This window comes from Emydura macquarii, unplaced genomic scaffold (genome assembly GCF_026122565.2).
Source record: "Emydura macquarii macquarii isolate MOO-44397 ecotype Brisbane River unplaced genomic scaffold, CSIRO-AGI_Emac_v2 contig_1348, whole genome shotgun sequence".
NCBI classification, from domain to species: domain Eukaryota; kingdom Metazoa; phylum Chordata; order Testudines; family Chelidae; genus Emydura; species Emydura macquarii.
Genome location: NW_027131485.1, coordinates 19,423,245 through 19,436,554, shown reverse-complemented (window position 1 = coordinate 19,436,554; position 13,310 = coordinate 19,423,245). Strand labels below are relative to the sequence as shown.

Sequence of the window (13,310 nt, the reverse complement as noted above, 5' to 3'; positions counted from 1 at the left end):
GGATTCAAACTCTGCTGATTATGCATCATGGGGTTGGAATTGTTATAGTTGTACATAACTGCATTTGTTCTTAAAAATCAGTGAAATTACGTACAAAAAGTTATATTAAAAGTTTATTATTTAGGTCGCAAAATCAACCATATGAAAGTTAGAAAATGCCAGATTGGCAGTTCTGACCCTCCTAATGGTCCATTCAACCGTAACTTGTCTCATTGTGCATATGAATTGTGATCTTTAATTACAGGATCACATACTTTTTTTTTCACAGGACCCTGGCTCATTCAGTGCACAGGTTGGGTGCACATGGGGCAGAATGAAGATTGCACAGGCAACTGTAAATCTGGCATTTCCCAACATTTGAGTGCTTGATTTTGCAACCTAAATAACGTTCTTATAACGTATTTTTTTTTGTATATTGTATTGAAATATATTAGTGCAACAACATTTGTATAAGGGAATCCAGCAGGAGCTGACATGGGAAATGACTAAAGCTGGAGAGGAAGGAATTGTTTCCCCAAGGCTGTAGAAAAGCAATGGAGCTGTTCCACAGCCTAGGAGTTGAACTAACCCTTGTTGCTCCCTGGCTAGTTGAAGATCCCCACTCATCTTCTTCTTTGCCCATCCCTAAATCATTCCTGTGCTCTGGGAGTTAGGTAACCCCTCATGGAACACAACTCCACAGCACATAAGAGGTGTGAATCCCCTGCACAAGATCCTCCAAATATGCCCCCCGTCTCCCCACTCCAGTGTTGTCAGGTACCCCTACTACTGGAAAAAGGGACAGCAATTAACACTCAGGGGGGAGATAAAAATACAGGCTAATCATATAAATGCATTTATTTCTCACTGAGTTAAATTAGGCTCAGCCCTCAGGCTTCCAGTTACATGCTCAGAGTCACAAAATTTGGGCACCCCTGATACTTAGAGATTAGCCTCACTTAAAGTTCTTTGTTTTTTTGGTTTTAATTACCAGTAAAGGCATAAGGCCCAATCCTGCAATGCGTGAGCACTATCACAAGGTACTGAGTGCTCGGGGCACTCCGCAGGAATTCTTGCAGGATCGGAGTTGCTTTTTATGCAGCACAAACCACATTTGCCTTGCCTGCTTTCAATGCATAGTGAAGAAATCACGACATGCAGGCAGGAGAGAAGATGCTGAGTGAATCACAAGGGTTTATTTATGCTCCGAAGACGTGCAGGCTGCATCAAAAGTGCAGGCGGTGTGCAGAGAGCCTATCACATGATGATGTGTATGCATGATGCAACCAAGGATGGATCTGACCCAAATCAACTGAGCCCATAGTTGTAAAATAAATGAGTTTACCTCCCAGTTCTAATGAAAGAGTCTAATGCTTCCCACTAACCTGCCATCCCTCTACTCAACCACATGTTGGCAAAATTCAACAGAAAATAGCCAAAGTGTGATCTGTTTGTCACCAGTTACTAGAAGCAGGGAATTAATTGGAATTCAGGGAACTGGAGGCTGGTCATATGAGTAACAATCTTGCTACCGCAGTATATCTGTACAGTTGATAATTTACAGTTTCATGCATGCAGTTCAGTTTCCCCGAAATCAACCTTTAAAAAAAAAAAAGCAAAACCACAGTTTTAGTCTTTCAGGGGAATCAGAAACCAATTTCAGGAAACAGAACTAACTTTGATGGTAAACGTAGCCACTGAAAGTAAGTGTCTTAAGCCAACCTACCTTTACAAAGGAGGCTGGCGCTTAAATAGATGCCTGAGCTAAGATTTCTGTTGCACAGGGGACCAGTCTGCTAGCTATGCAAATTAGCATCAATTGGGAAATAAGGAATTCAAAGGGCTTTTGTCACTTCTGGCACACCTCATAAAAAACAAAACAAAACACTAACATCTCCTCTGCCTGAACAAACCACCAGAAAGCTGGCCTTACACAATGGTCTCAGCAATACATTGAGGCTTTCCTTTTTTTAACTCACCTAATTACCCAAAAAAGGTGTCCACACTACCAAAAGGTGGAAAACGAAAACCACTAGTAACTGTTAGCATTGAATCCAGAAGGCTAAAGTTCATTTGGCTTTGCCTGAGTTTACAGGAAGACAGGACTTACCAGACTGGCTCAGATCAGATCAGGTCAGTCTGATAGCCTGTCTCTGTTACCAGCCATCACCAAGCTGCTCCAGAGGAAGCAGCAAACACCTTTCTAATGAACAATAATGGAATAACCTGCCCAAAGGCAGCATTCTGGCCAAGATCCTCAAAAGTATATAGGCTCCTGCTATTGATTTCAGTAGCAGTAAGGAACCTGAATATCTTTGAGGATCTGGCCCTTTCTTGCTAACCCCATACAGTTAGCAGTCGCCTTAGGCCCTGAGGCATGACGGTTTATAGCTTTGAAACAGTTTGGTTATTTTTTTCAGAGACTAAGGGAGGGAAATGCCTAAGTCACATTGAATCCCAGTGGCTAGTTCACATAACACAGGCTCCCCTGAAGATAACAGCCTTTCATCCCACTGAATGTCATTGTGGATCTCCTCATTAATTATCCATTGATATATCTAATCCTTTTTTGAATCTACCTAAACTCCTGGCTTCAGTGGGCAAGAGCAATACAGATTTACATGGTAAACACTGAGAGAGTGGGGGCGAGGAAATCTACAGGAAGCTTTATCTGCAGAACACCACAAATTCTAACTCAAGGAACAAGTTACTCTGTCCACACAGACTGGCTAGCCCTTATCTGGCTGTAAGTGCTCTGTCCCCTTCAAGCTTTGATAAAGATTCACACCCGCTCGTACTGCATTTCTGTTCTTTGGGTAAGATGACTTACCCATTCAGCAACATCTGTGCCATCAGGAAACTAATAAAGGCTTGATTCTCCACTGTCTCACATCTGAAGTGGTCACCTCCATCTATGGAAAGTGAGTCATTTTTACAATCACTTTTCTAGTCATTTTCATCTGGGCAAAGATGCGAGATGGGACAACCTGGGCTTGCAAGTCAAAATTAACTTGGTCTTATCTGGCTGCCTTGTGTTTGGGTTGCTGAGGTCAGATGCTGGACATAGTCAGACGACTGGAATATGAGGATGAATAAGGGAATGCCTAGCCACATGAGTTGTCCTCTTTCACCAGTGCAGCATTTAAATGCTTCAGACTGTGACCTTAATAGCTAGTTAAGCTGGCTGAGGATGCTTCACACCTTTCTTGGAGCTACTGGTTTCTGGAGGCAGACTCCAAAAATCATGTGGTGTTTGATTTAAATACAAAATCAAAAGAGCTCAGATTTCAGGGGGTTCATTTTAAATGAAAATGTTGACGTAAGAAAAAAAACAAAACCCATAATTACAAGAAAAGAAGGTTGATCTTGTGGCTATGGCACTCACTTGTGGCTCTGTAACCTGACTTCCATTGGGCTCAAGTCCCAGTTTATATTACAGACACCCCCAGTGGGACATTAAGGTAGTCATGTAATATCTGTGTGTTTTGGTTCCCTCTCTGTAAGATGCGGACAATAATATTGTCTTGTCAATTTCAACGATGAGCTCACTGGGACAGTGACTCTGTTTGTCTCCGCTTAGCACAATGGTGACCCAATCTCAAGTGAGGTGCTAGGTGCTACCTTAACACTTCTCATAATAATAAATGACCCTGTTTATTTGGATTGCTCTTCCCTGGAAATGGTCAGGCTTCAGGAAGGGATATTTTAATTATTCACTATCTAGTGTCTTCTGATACTGCTTGCAGAAATAACACTCTTACGCTGATTTTATTTTAACATAATTTTCAATGCTGATTATCCACATGGTACACCCAGGTCCACAGGATAACAATGATTCTTCACAATATTTCAGAGCCATAGAGCAGAGTCACATTGAACTCTTGAAAACAGGTGACTGAGCTGTAAAAGGTGTTGAATTTTTTTCTGAACTGAATCTGCAGTGCCAAATTGTCCTCTCTGTGGGGATGAGAACCTGTTGTATCCATCCAGGGTGGAGTGCAGAAGGGGGAGTTTACTCCCACACCAGCATCCTGGGTAGAACTGTTCCCTGATCCAATCTCCTCACACCAGCATCCCAGAAAAACCCTCCCTTAGCTCCATACCAGCAGCCAAAGAAGCTCTGCCCACTCAGCCTCCTGTGGCAGAAGTGGAGCCCAGCGGCAGACTCCTTGGCAATTAGTTTACGTTTCCAAGTTTGTCTTTGCAAAAAACAAGACTAGGGATCTTGATTTAAAATTAAAGCTGAGTTTGTCCTTTATAGGGACCAAAGGGACTTTGTTAAACAAGCACTCCAGCATGAGATGTCCCTTCTAGTGCGTCAATGCTGGGCATTTTACCCCCCAACCCCTAGAGACAGGAAAGAAAGGGTCACTGTGTAACCCCTCCCACTTCTCTTTCCCCCACCTGCTCACTGACTTTAGTGAGACTCTTAACACTGAATAAGGCGAGCAGGATTTGTCCCTCCATGGTTATGCAGTAGAAATGACACTTGCAGTATTGCCAATCCCAAATGTTCAAAAATCATGAGATTGGCTTTAAAATCATGAGATTATGTAATAATAGTATATTTGGTGTTCTTTTTTAGCCTGTATGGTGTTCTTCGGTGACATTTTGAAGCTTTCTCCACAGCCATGAGGGCTAGAAACTTACTTTTTCTTTAAGAATGAAAGCTGAAATCATGACCTATCCATCTGACTCCAGGACCTGGGGCTTTAAGGGAAACATTAATGGACTATCATGAGACTCATGACAAAATCATGAGAGTTGGCAACATTGCACTTGAATAAGGAAGAAAGGAGTTTTGAACAATCTGATAAGGAAGCAGCTGTTAACCAGATAGGATGGATTCTAATGAGAGAAATGACAGAGAAATACCCCGTGAGATACATAATAAAACATAGATCAGAAACATATGATTTGCCAGACACTTCAAGTTCCAAGGGATCCTGCAGCAGTAATATAAAGCCTCCTTTCTTCATTTAAGAGCAGCTCAGTAAACCTGTATTGCAGTGGTTCTCGACCTATTTATCATTGTGGACCACGTATGCGACCCACAGTGTTACATGGGCCATATCCAATACCACCTGTATGGCCCTGATGATGTCACATGGGTTGCAGCTGTGTGCTGATTGGCCCACAGGGCCAGAGCAACTGCTATATTGGCTATTTATGCATGCTGCTGCCCTCTAGTGGGTGAAATATCATTCTTGTCCACTCCAGCAGTCCAACCCTTTCATGAGCATCCTCTCTCCAGCGACAAGCTTCCGGTAGTCCCAGTTTTTCTCTGGGAGGGAAAGAGTGAGTGGAGGAAGAGGAGATGGAACAAAGGGAGAAGGAACGATGGAGGGATCCTGGGATCATTAAGGGAATGAGGATCTGCATGAATTCTAAAGAGCATGTAGGGTGGGGTGGCATGACCACCTCCTTGGCTACTCCACCCATTTTTTAATGGGTGCATCCCAGGTGCAACAGCCCCCTTACAAAATTTTGTCAGGAAGTAATAAGCTCCATCCAGTTTAAATGACTCTTTTCTACCCATAATGACCATCCACCCCAGGCCATCACATGAAAGAATGTCATCAACTACTCATAAGCCAGCATAGGGTCTCGACTACCTTGCTTCCTCTCAAACCATATTCTGTTGCTTCTTTGAGCCTCACCCAGCTCTGAACCACAGCTACCAACTGTGACCTCCAAATTCCCCTCCTGCTGAACCATGAGACCTGGATTACCTTTCTGGGCAGTCCTGCTTATTCACCTCCAAGAGAGACCTTTGCCTGATGTTCTACCCAGAGCATGAGGATTGTAACTACACACGCACACCAGGGATCTTTCCCTTGCAGTCTGCAACAGAAAAATGCACAGCAGCTGTCCCCTCCCTCTCACCTGCTCTTGTACGCCTATAGCTAGCCGCATGTAGCTTTTGTAGAATTGGAAGATGCTTGTAAAATCTTCCTTTTACGCTGCATAATGGCTGCAGAAGCTGCCCCTTTCCTGAGGGGAAATGAGAAGTAACAGTCCAATTCAGGACTCAGGAGATCTGAGCTCTGCTACTGACCTACTGTATGACCCTGGGCAAGTCACTTCACTTCTCTTTGCCCTCCCATCTTTTGTCTGCCTGGTTGAATTACTCTGTTATCTCTTTGGGACAGGGCTGTTTCTTACTATATAGGTTCATACATCACCTAGCACAATGGGGTTCCAATAATGGCTGGGGACTTTGATGCTATCATAATACATATAATAGATAATCCTCAGGGACAGTCACTCAGTTGATCAGGTTGGTTATGATAAGCAGCTAAAACAACAATGCAAACCAATTTTCCACTAACATAGTCAAATTCAAAAGAAAATTTCAATTCATCTTGTTCCTCATACTTTTGCATTCACTTTCCACAAATATTTGAGCACCTGAGCTTCCCTAACATGAACACTCACAAAAAAGCAAAGGAGAAGTTCAGTTGCTCAGAAATTCATTGGAAGAGGATGATTTGTATATTTGATTACAATACATACAACTCATACTGAGTTGGTTTGTTACATCTGCCATCCAAACAGGGAACAAAACCACCAGGAGCTTTCTTAGGAAACTAAGGCCCAGCCCCTCAAAGGTATTTATTTCACTGGGAGTTAGGTGCCTAAATACATTTGAGGATCATGGTCTAAATACCACTGGGAATCTCCTCCAAATTTCAACACTGAATTCTTTGAAAGCCATGACATCAGAATCATGTTAGTCCTGCCTGTAATGGGGATAGACTTTGAAAGGAATAACGTTCACACTCAAGAACAAGTGTAAAACACATGCTCTTAATTTGATCCTATACATTCATGGGTGGCCTCCTCTGGCTGCGACCAGCACCCTTCTGCCACATGGAAAGAATACTTTTGTATGGTCCCAGAAGACCACAGCTACCACTAAAGTGGGGGAAGGGGGAAATCTCCCTCCTGCTATTGCTCCCAACCCAGAGCAACAGTCTCCTCAGAACACCAGGCACTTCTGTCATCCATCACATACATCTGAAAGCATGTGCACTCTGCAGGTATGAAAGATCACTGATGCTCATAGAGTAAGTATTTTATTTTGTGGAAGATGTGCTGTAGTTTTCAAAGATGAAGAAGCCCTGCTTTAAGTGCAAAACTCAACTCAGTCTTCAGCCTAGTGGATTGGTGTCTTCATAATTTCTCATTGTACCAGGCCACAGAACATGTGGAAAAGCCAGTTGTAGCCTGCAGAAAGAACACTCAAATGCTTGTGTTCTCCTCGCTTTCATGAAAGCTCACCATTGGCTGAATCAACCAATCAGGGTGAGAGATGGTGGGTAAGCTGGCATTTCTGACAATGGTCAGGTTTGAAATAAACAAAGATATCCTTGCCATTTAAACAGGTGCTCTTTACCAACTTAAGAAAGCCTCCTGCTTGGGGTGAACTCCAGTTCAGCTGGGCTGCTCAGGGAACAGATATGCTTTGGCATAGTTTGGAGCAAATAGCCGAAGCAGTTTCAAAGAGGATTTCCAAATCTTCTGTTGGGGTAAGAGAAAACTGCCCAGGTCCTCCATATTTGCCTCCCATTTTGGGATGCCATTTAATAATTATCTTTGAACCCCTGACAGTGCTACAGAGTTAATCACCAGGGCATCTATGCTGACCAGCTACCTCTGAGGAGTCCAGCTGCCCTCACACTAGAAGTCCCAGCCCAGGTTGTTGCTCGTTTTCTTGGCTTCTGCTCCTGTGTTGTGCCTAGTAACTTCACACCCTGCACCCTCTGCCCTGGCCCTCAAGTCACTACACATCTCTATTACCTGTCTCTGGTCGGTGCCCCCTTGCCTTTCCTCTCATCAGAGAGTGCTGTGGTGCATTACCATCCCCTCCACGGTTTCCTCCTGCCTCAGTTTCCCCAACATGATTTTAGCCACCTGCTACTGATGACTGGTGACCCTGTTCACCCAGAGCCACGAGGCAAGAAGGAGGGTGGGGAGGCGAGTCCCTCACATCTTTATTATGGAGCAAGGGGCAGGGTGATGGCCAGAGGCTCAGGATGCCTCAGCAAGCGGCCCAGGAGCCTGCCCGCCAACCCCTTGCCTCAGCCCCCAGTCCCTCCTCCGCTCACTGGCGGGGACCAAACCGAACCGCTCTGTCTGCAGTCACCGCCCTGCGTCTGCGGGGGCCGAAGAAGAGCAGCCGCTCGGAGCAGGGCTAGTCCGTGGGCTGAAGGATGGGAGGAGCCGGGGAGCGGCGCCCCCACAGCCCCGGGGACTCTCCGCGCCGCCCAGCCCCTGCCATCTGCTTGGAGCGCGCATGGACGGACTGAGGCGCGCTAGGCCGACCCGGGGGCCGGCGAGCTGTGCGGGCCCGGCCGGGGAAGCCCTGGCCCATGGCTGGCAGTGGGGGAGGGGGAACGAGACAGTCTAGGCAGGCGGCCGCGCCTTTCCAGGGAAGCGCCGGGCAGCAGCCTGGCTCTGAGCTGGGTTCACGCCAGGCTTCCTCTGAACTGGCGCTCGCAGCAGTTCCTGGGAAGCGGAAGCGATCGGGGCCGGCCGGGTCCTGACACAGCGCCGCGCCCCGCCTCTGGCCCGAGCCCCCCCGCGCCGGCCTGACTGACACAGGTGGAAAACGAAAGTGAGCCAGCGGAGCGGCCCGCCACGTGTTTTCTGCGAATTGGGGCCGGGAGGGGGCGGAGCAGCCGAGACTGAGCCGAGCTCACGGGGCTGGGCCTGAGCTGGGGCGAGTCAGTGCCATAAAACTGCGAGGCGGCGATGAACGGAGCCAGAGCTTCAGCTCCAGCGCGTCGCGATCACCCCAGGCGCCGCGCCGGCCGGCCGGGCAGCAGCAGCCGCTGGCAGATTATGGTTGTGCTGTTGCCGGGGCCAGGCCCACGAGTGCTCCTGAGCAGTGCCGCGCGGGGAGCTACGAGCTTGCAAGGCGGCCGTGGTGCCCGCCACCGGGCTTTATGGTGCACGGGCACGGAGCAGCGCTGCTGATCCCCGCGGCTAAGGGCAGAAGGTAAGGGACGCTGGCTTCGGCAGCCGCTGCTAGAGCAGGCCCGAGGGGCTTCGCTTCGGTGCGCAGGCAGCCTGTGGTGTCCCGCAGCCGGCCCTAGGCCGCTTCCACTTACAAGCGTTCAAGGACTTTTTTCAGCGCGTGGCGAAGGAGCGGCGGCCGTTCCGCCCGGAGAGCAGACGGGGGGGGTTTAAGAGCTAAAATACCAGCGGAGTCTCGGGTAGCAGAAGCACCCCCAGGCACATCGCAGAAGTTAACAGCCGGCTTTGCGCCGTGTCCATCCTGCGGCATCTCTGATTAAAGCAGCGACCCCTGGGGAGGAGCGAGCGCCGCCGCGAACCGGCAGACGAGGCGCTGACCAACGTTAGCTAGGCTGGGAGGGGAAACTTTAGCCAAGGACACAAGGACAAAACACCTGCTGCTAGAAAAACGGCCATGGGACCTTGTAATGAGGCACAGGAAAGCGCTCTGTTTTCAAGCAGCGAAGTGCCTGGTCCTCATTTTATGATTGGAGGTGAATGGTTTGCTCTAGAGAATCGGATTGTTTCCAGTTTAAAGCCATCCGCCCTCCAGCGTGCCTTGATTTAAAAAACAAAAAACTTTGAATACTGAATAGTGAGCCTCACTCAATGATTAGAAAAGCTGACCTCTGTTTCTTTCGTGTGCCGCACAAGGAAACCCTACCTGTATTATGCCTGTTTTAAGTTAACTGCTAGCATCAGGATTTCGTGATTGCTATTTCAGGAGGTAAAATGATTTAAACGAGACTAAGCTCAAATGTCCCGGCTATCACATTCACAGAGACAGGAATGCAGCCAAGTGCTGTCTTTGAATCTATGTCAGCATGTTGCTGTGTACTTGTCAGACAGCTGTGGGGATTCATTTCTGAGAATGCCTCAAGGTTTCTCAACAATCTGCCAGTGCAGATCTATAACTGACTGGACGGATAAATCCTAAAATCTATGCTTGCCAGTAAGGTCAAGGCAGCCAGAAGAGATGTATCGAACCATGCTGTCGAGGTAGACATTTAAGGCCAAATTAATTGCTGGTACAACACCGCTTATTTCAAAGGAATTACACGAGGGATGAATTTGGCTCTTGATGCTGAAGATATATCAATAGGAAGCAATTTAGATTGGGCCACTTAAAGTGCCTGCAATACCAAAAAAAAAAAAAAAACCCAGACATAGGAATAATGGTTTAAGGGTTCACAGAGGTTGCTTTGCGTACGCTTAGTGAGCTTGTAGCATTGCTATCCTGGGGGGAGGAGGGGTGGGAAATGGACTTCTATGGCTGCAGTTTGGGGAAAAGGGAAGAGTGGATTTTGGATTACTGTGTAACTTGGCAGTGTTCCAGGCTGCACTACAGTCACATTGATGCACAATGCCACCATTCATTTCAGCCAGCTCTATCCACTTTCTGGAGATTTGTACCCAGCTGCAGAGTTTACATTTTCTTGAGCCACTTTCTCTTTTTCAGACAACGTAATGAACAATGCAGTCTGAATTCAGGCATCTCCATCTGAGAAATGGGAGGGGAAAAGTAGTTTTATTTTAAGTGGTTTTATGCAAGATTAAGGAATTGATGGAGAAGGATACACAGAGAGAAAATAACCTTCCAATAAGAGATTCCCATCAGTCAACTCAAGCCAGAATCTGATGCATTTCTGTGACTAATAGTAAGAAAACTGCATCATTTGTAACTGATTTCCTGGCTGGATAATTCTCAACCTCAGCCGTTGCAAGAGCAATGGATTGCTAACCTGGCCAGAAAGTGATGATGTTAATCATTTGTTTGCTGGGTGTAAATCAGCAGATTAGGGTTTTATTTTATAAGGGAGGGGAGGGAAGACTGTTACTTAATTTACACAGATTGGGAGCCCCTTTCTCCCTTTTCCTTCCCTGAGAATCTAATATTTTGTTCTCTTTTTGGAATTTCAGAATAGCTGCTGGAGAGCTGCTGTGCCCTGGCCACTGACGCTATGGAAGACCACATCCGCTGGTCTAGTCTATAGGATGGTAGCGCACAGTAAGGTGGCAGCAGATAATGCAGTTGCAGCAGACCCAAGATGTCAACTTGACCCTCCAAGACGGGATCATTCTCAGCCTAGAGCCTACCATGGCCCTGCCCGGCCCAACATTGTGCAGGCACAAAGTGACACACACTTCCCGACCTTTCGCTCGCCGGCGGATTTCAGTAGCATCAGCCGAGCGAGCGCCCTGCTGGATGTGTGTGGCTTCTACTGGGGCCCTCTGACTGTCAGCACGGCCCATGAGAAGCTGAAATCTGAGCCTGAGGGCACCTTCCTCATCAGAGACAGCACACAAAAACATTGCTTCTTTGCCATCAGTGTTAAGACTGCTACTGGGCCCACCAGCATCCGAATAAACTTCCAGGCTGGGTATTTCAGCCTGGATGGCAGCAAGGAGAGTTTCGACTGTCTCTTTAAGCTACTGGAACATTATATAACCTCCCCGAGGAAGGTGCTGGTCACCCCGCTACGCAAAGTCTGCGTACGGCCATTGCAGGAACTCTGCCGGAAAAGCATCGTGGCCACGTTCGGGAGAGAGAATTTAAACCATATCCCTCTCAATCCAGTTTTAAAGGACTACCTGAAATCCTTCCCATTTCAGATATGAATACAGCATTAACTGTGTGTGTCTGTGTGTATGTGTGTGTGAGAGAGAGCTGGATTTTCAATCTTTCAGAGTGACCAAATATTTTTTGTAGCAACTTACTGTATTTTGGGATGGAAACTGAACACTTGACTTCTTACGTTTACACAAACTGTTTGCACAAACCCAGGGTTTTAAAACCCTGGCATTATTTTTCTGCTGGGCAGAATATTCTATTTTATAATATTTCTAATGAAAATAATGTAATAAACTTTATTGTGAAAGTTTTTAAAAAAAAATAGCATCTCTGGTCTCTTTAGTTTTATGGGCTCTTAATTGAGCACTGTATTTATCAGTTAGGTGTTGACAATAAATCAGGGAAGCTTTTTAATTTCAATGGATTACCATGATTTACCCCAGCTGAGGAGCTGGTCAGTAATTTTGGTACAGACCAAGATAGACATGATCTCTGCCCCAGCTACTATATAATATAAAGAAACCGAAATTAGAGATACTAAGGATGGGCCTATATTGGATCCTTTTCCAGCTGTATAAATCAATAAGAGCAAGGTACTGGAGTGTAACTTTGGTTTATTTTTATGGGGAGGCCAACAGCATGTGTGCTGAGATGCCTTATTTCACACGAAGTGAGTATTATGGTAGCATTTGAATATCTGTAACCACCATTGCCCCTGTAGTAGTTGGAGGACTGGGAATGGTTGGTCCTTTTATGTTCAAAGTTTAGGTGTTGTCCAGGAGAATATCTAATATTGAAAGGGAAAGTGCAAGAGAGCAGAATAAATGTACACTTAAAAAAAAAAAAAAAAAAACAACCCCCAAACAAAACCTTCTTGAAAGTACCACTGTACTATATAGCTTGGCTGTGTTACACATGGTTTGTGAAGGAGTGATTCTAGGACATCCCCTTGTCTGGGATAATAGTCTAGCTTGGGCTTGTCTAATTTCTGTTAAACTGCATACAAATTTCCAAGACTGTAGGCAAGAAGTTACTGTCTTACAGAACCAAACCACATGAACGTCAGTAAAGAAAATCAGAGTCCAGAAATGACACTTCCATACTTCAGAAGGACAGGAGCACTCTGTCATTTTTATTGGTGCGGGGGTGTTGGTTCTCTTTTTTAAATACACAAAAAATTGCCCAAGTGATCAGATCCTGAGACTTAGTAAGGGACTATAAATGGTGTTTCTAATACATTGTCCCAAACAGTAGTCTCAAGATCACTGGTGATCCATCTAGTGCTTGCTGGCGGTCCATAGAGATCAGGCCTGGATCCACTTCTACTGGGATTTTCAAAGGAGCCAAAGAGAACTAAGAATTCAGTTCCCACTGAATTTTGGTGAGCTTTGGGTACTTAGCTCCTATAGGTTCCTTTGAATATCCCAGTTTTTATTTCCAGGTGGTAAATTGCATTAATATACTAGTAACTTATGCTGCACTTTTCTGGAATTTTACAATGGAGACAAGTGATGTGGCTTCTACAGGGATATTATAACAGGAAGGATAAATGGTCTAGAAGGGCTGTGAATGGGAGGCCAGGTGAATCCATGAGATAGTCTCTCCTTGAAGAAGTCATCCATATTAAATTCTCCCTAACCTAGTGCTTTCCCTCAAATATTCACACACATCCTTGGAAATTAGAATTAGGAAACTGTTTTAGAGAACAGAATGTATCAGATAAATTCAAAAGGTTAGC

The 13,310-nt window shown here is 45.8% G+C and overlaps 1 protein-coding gene across 2 annotated transcripts; it reads left to right on the top strand.

Moving 5' to 3' along the window:
- Positions 1-8,835: 8,835 nt before the first annotated feature.
- On the top strand, positions 8,836-11,881 carry SOCS1 (suppressor of cytokine signaling 1). Of its 2 annotated transcripts, none has more exons than XM_067551314.1 (2): positions 8,836-8,983; positions 10,921-11,881. In XM_067551314.1, the coding sequence occupies exon 2, from the start codon at positions 10,996-10,998 to the stop codon at positions 11,617-11,619; it is 624 nt and encodes a 207-aa protein (XP_067407415.1). In that variant the 5' UTR covers positions 8,836-8,983; positions 10,921-10,995; the 3' UTR covers positions 11,620-11,881. The 2 variants fall into 2 exon arrangements, with proteins under 2 accessions (XP_067407415.1, XP_067407416.1); XM_067551315.1 differs by lacking the exon at positions 8,836-8,983 and adding an exon at positions 9,000-9,727.
- Positions 11,882-13,310: the final 1,429 nt, after the last annotated feature.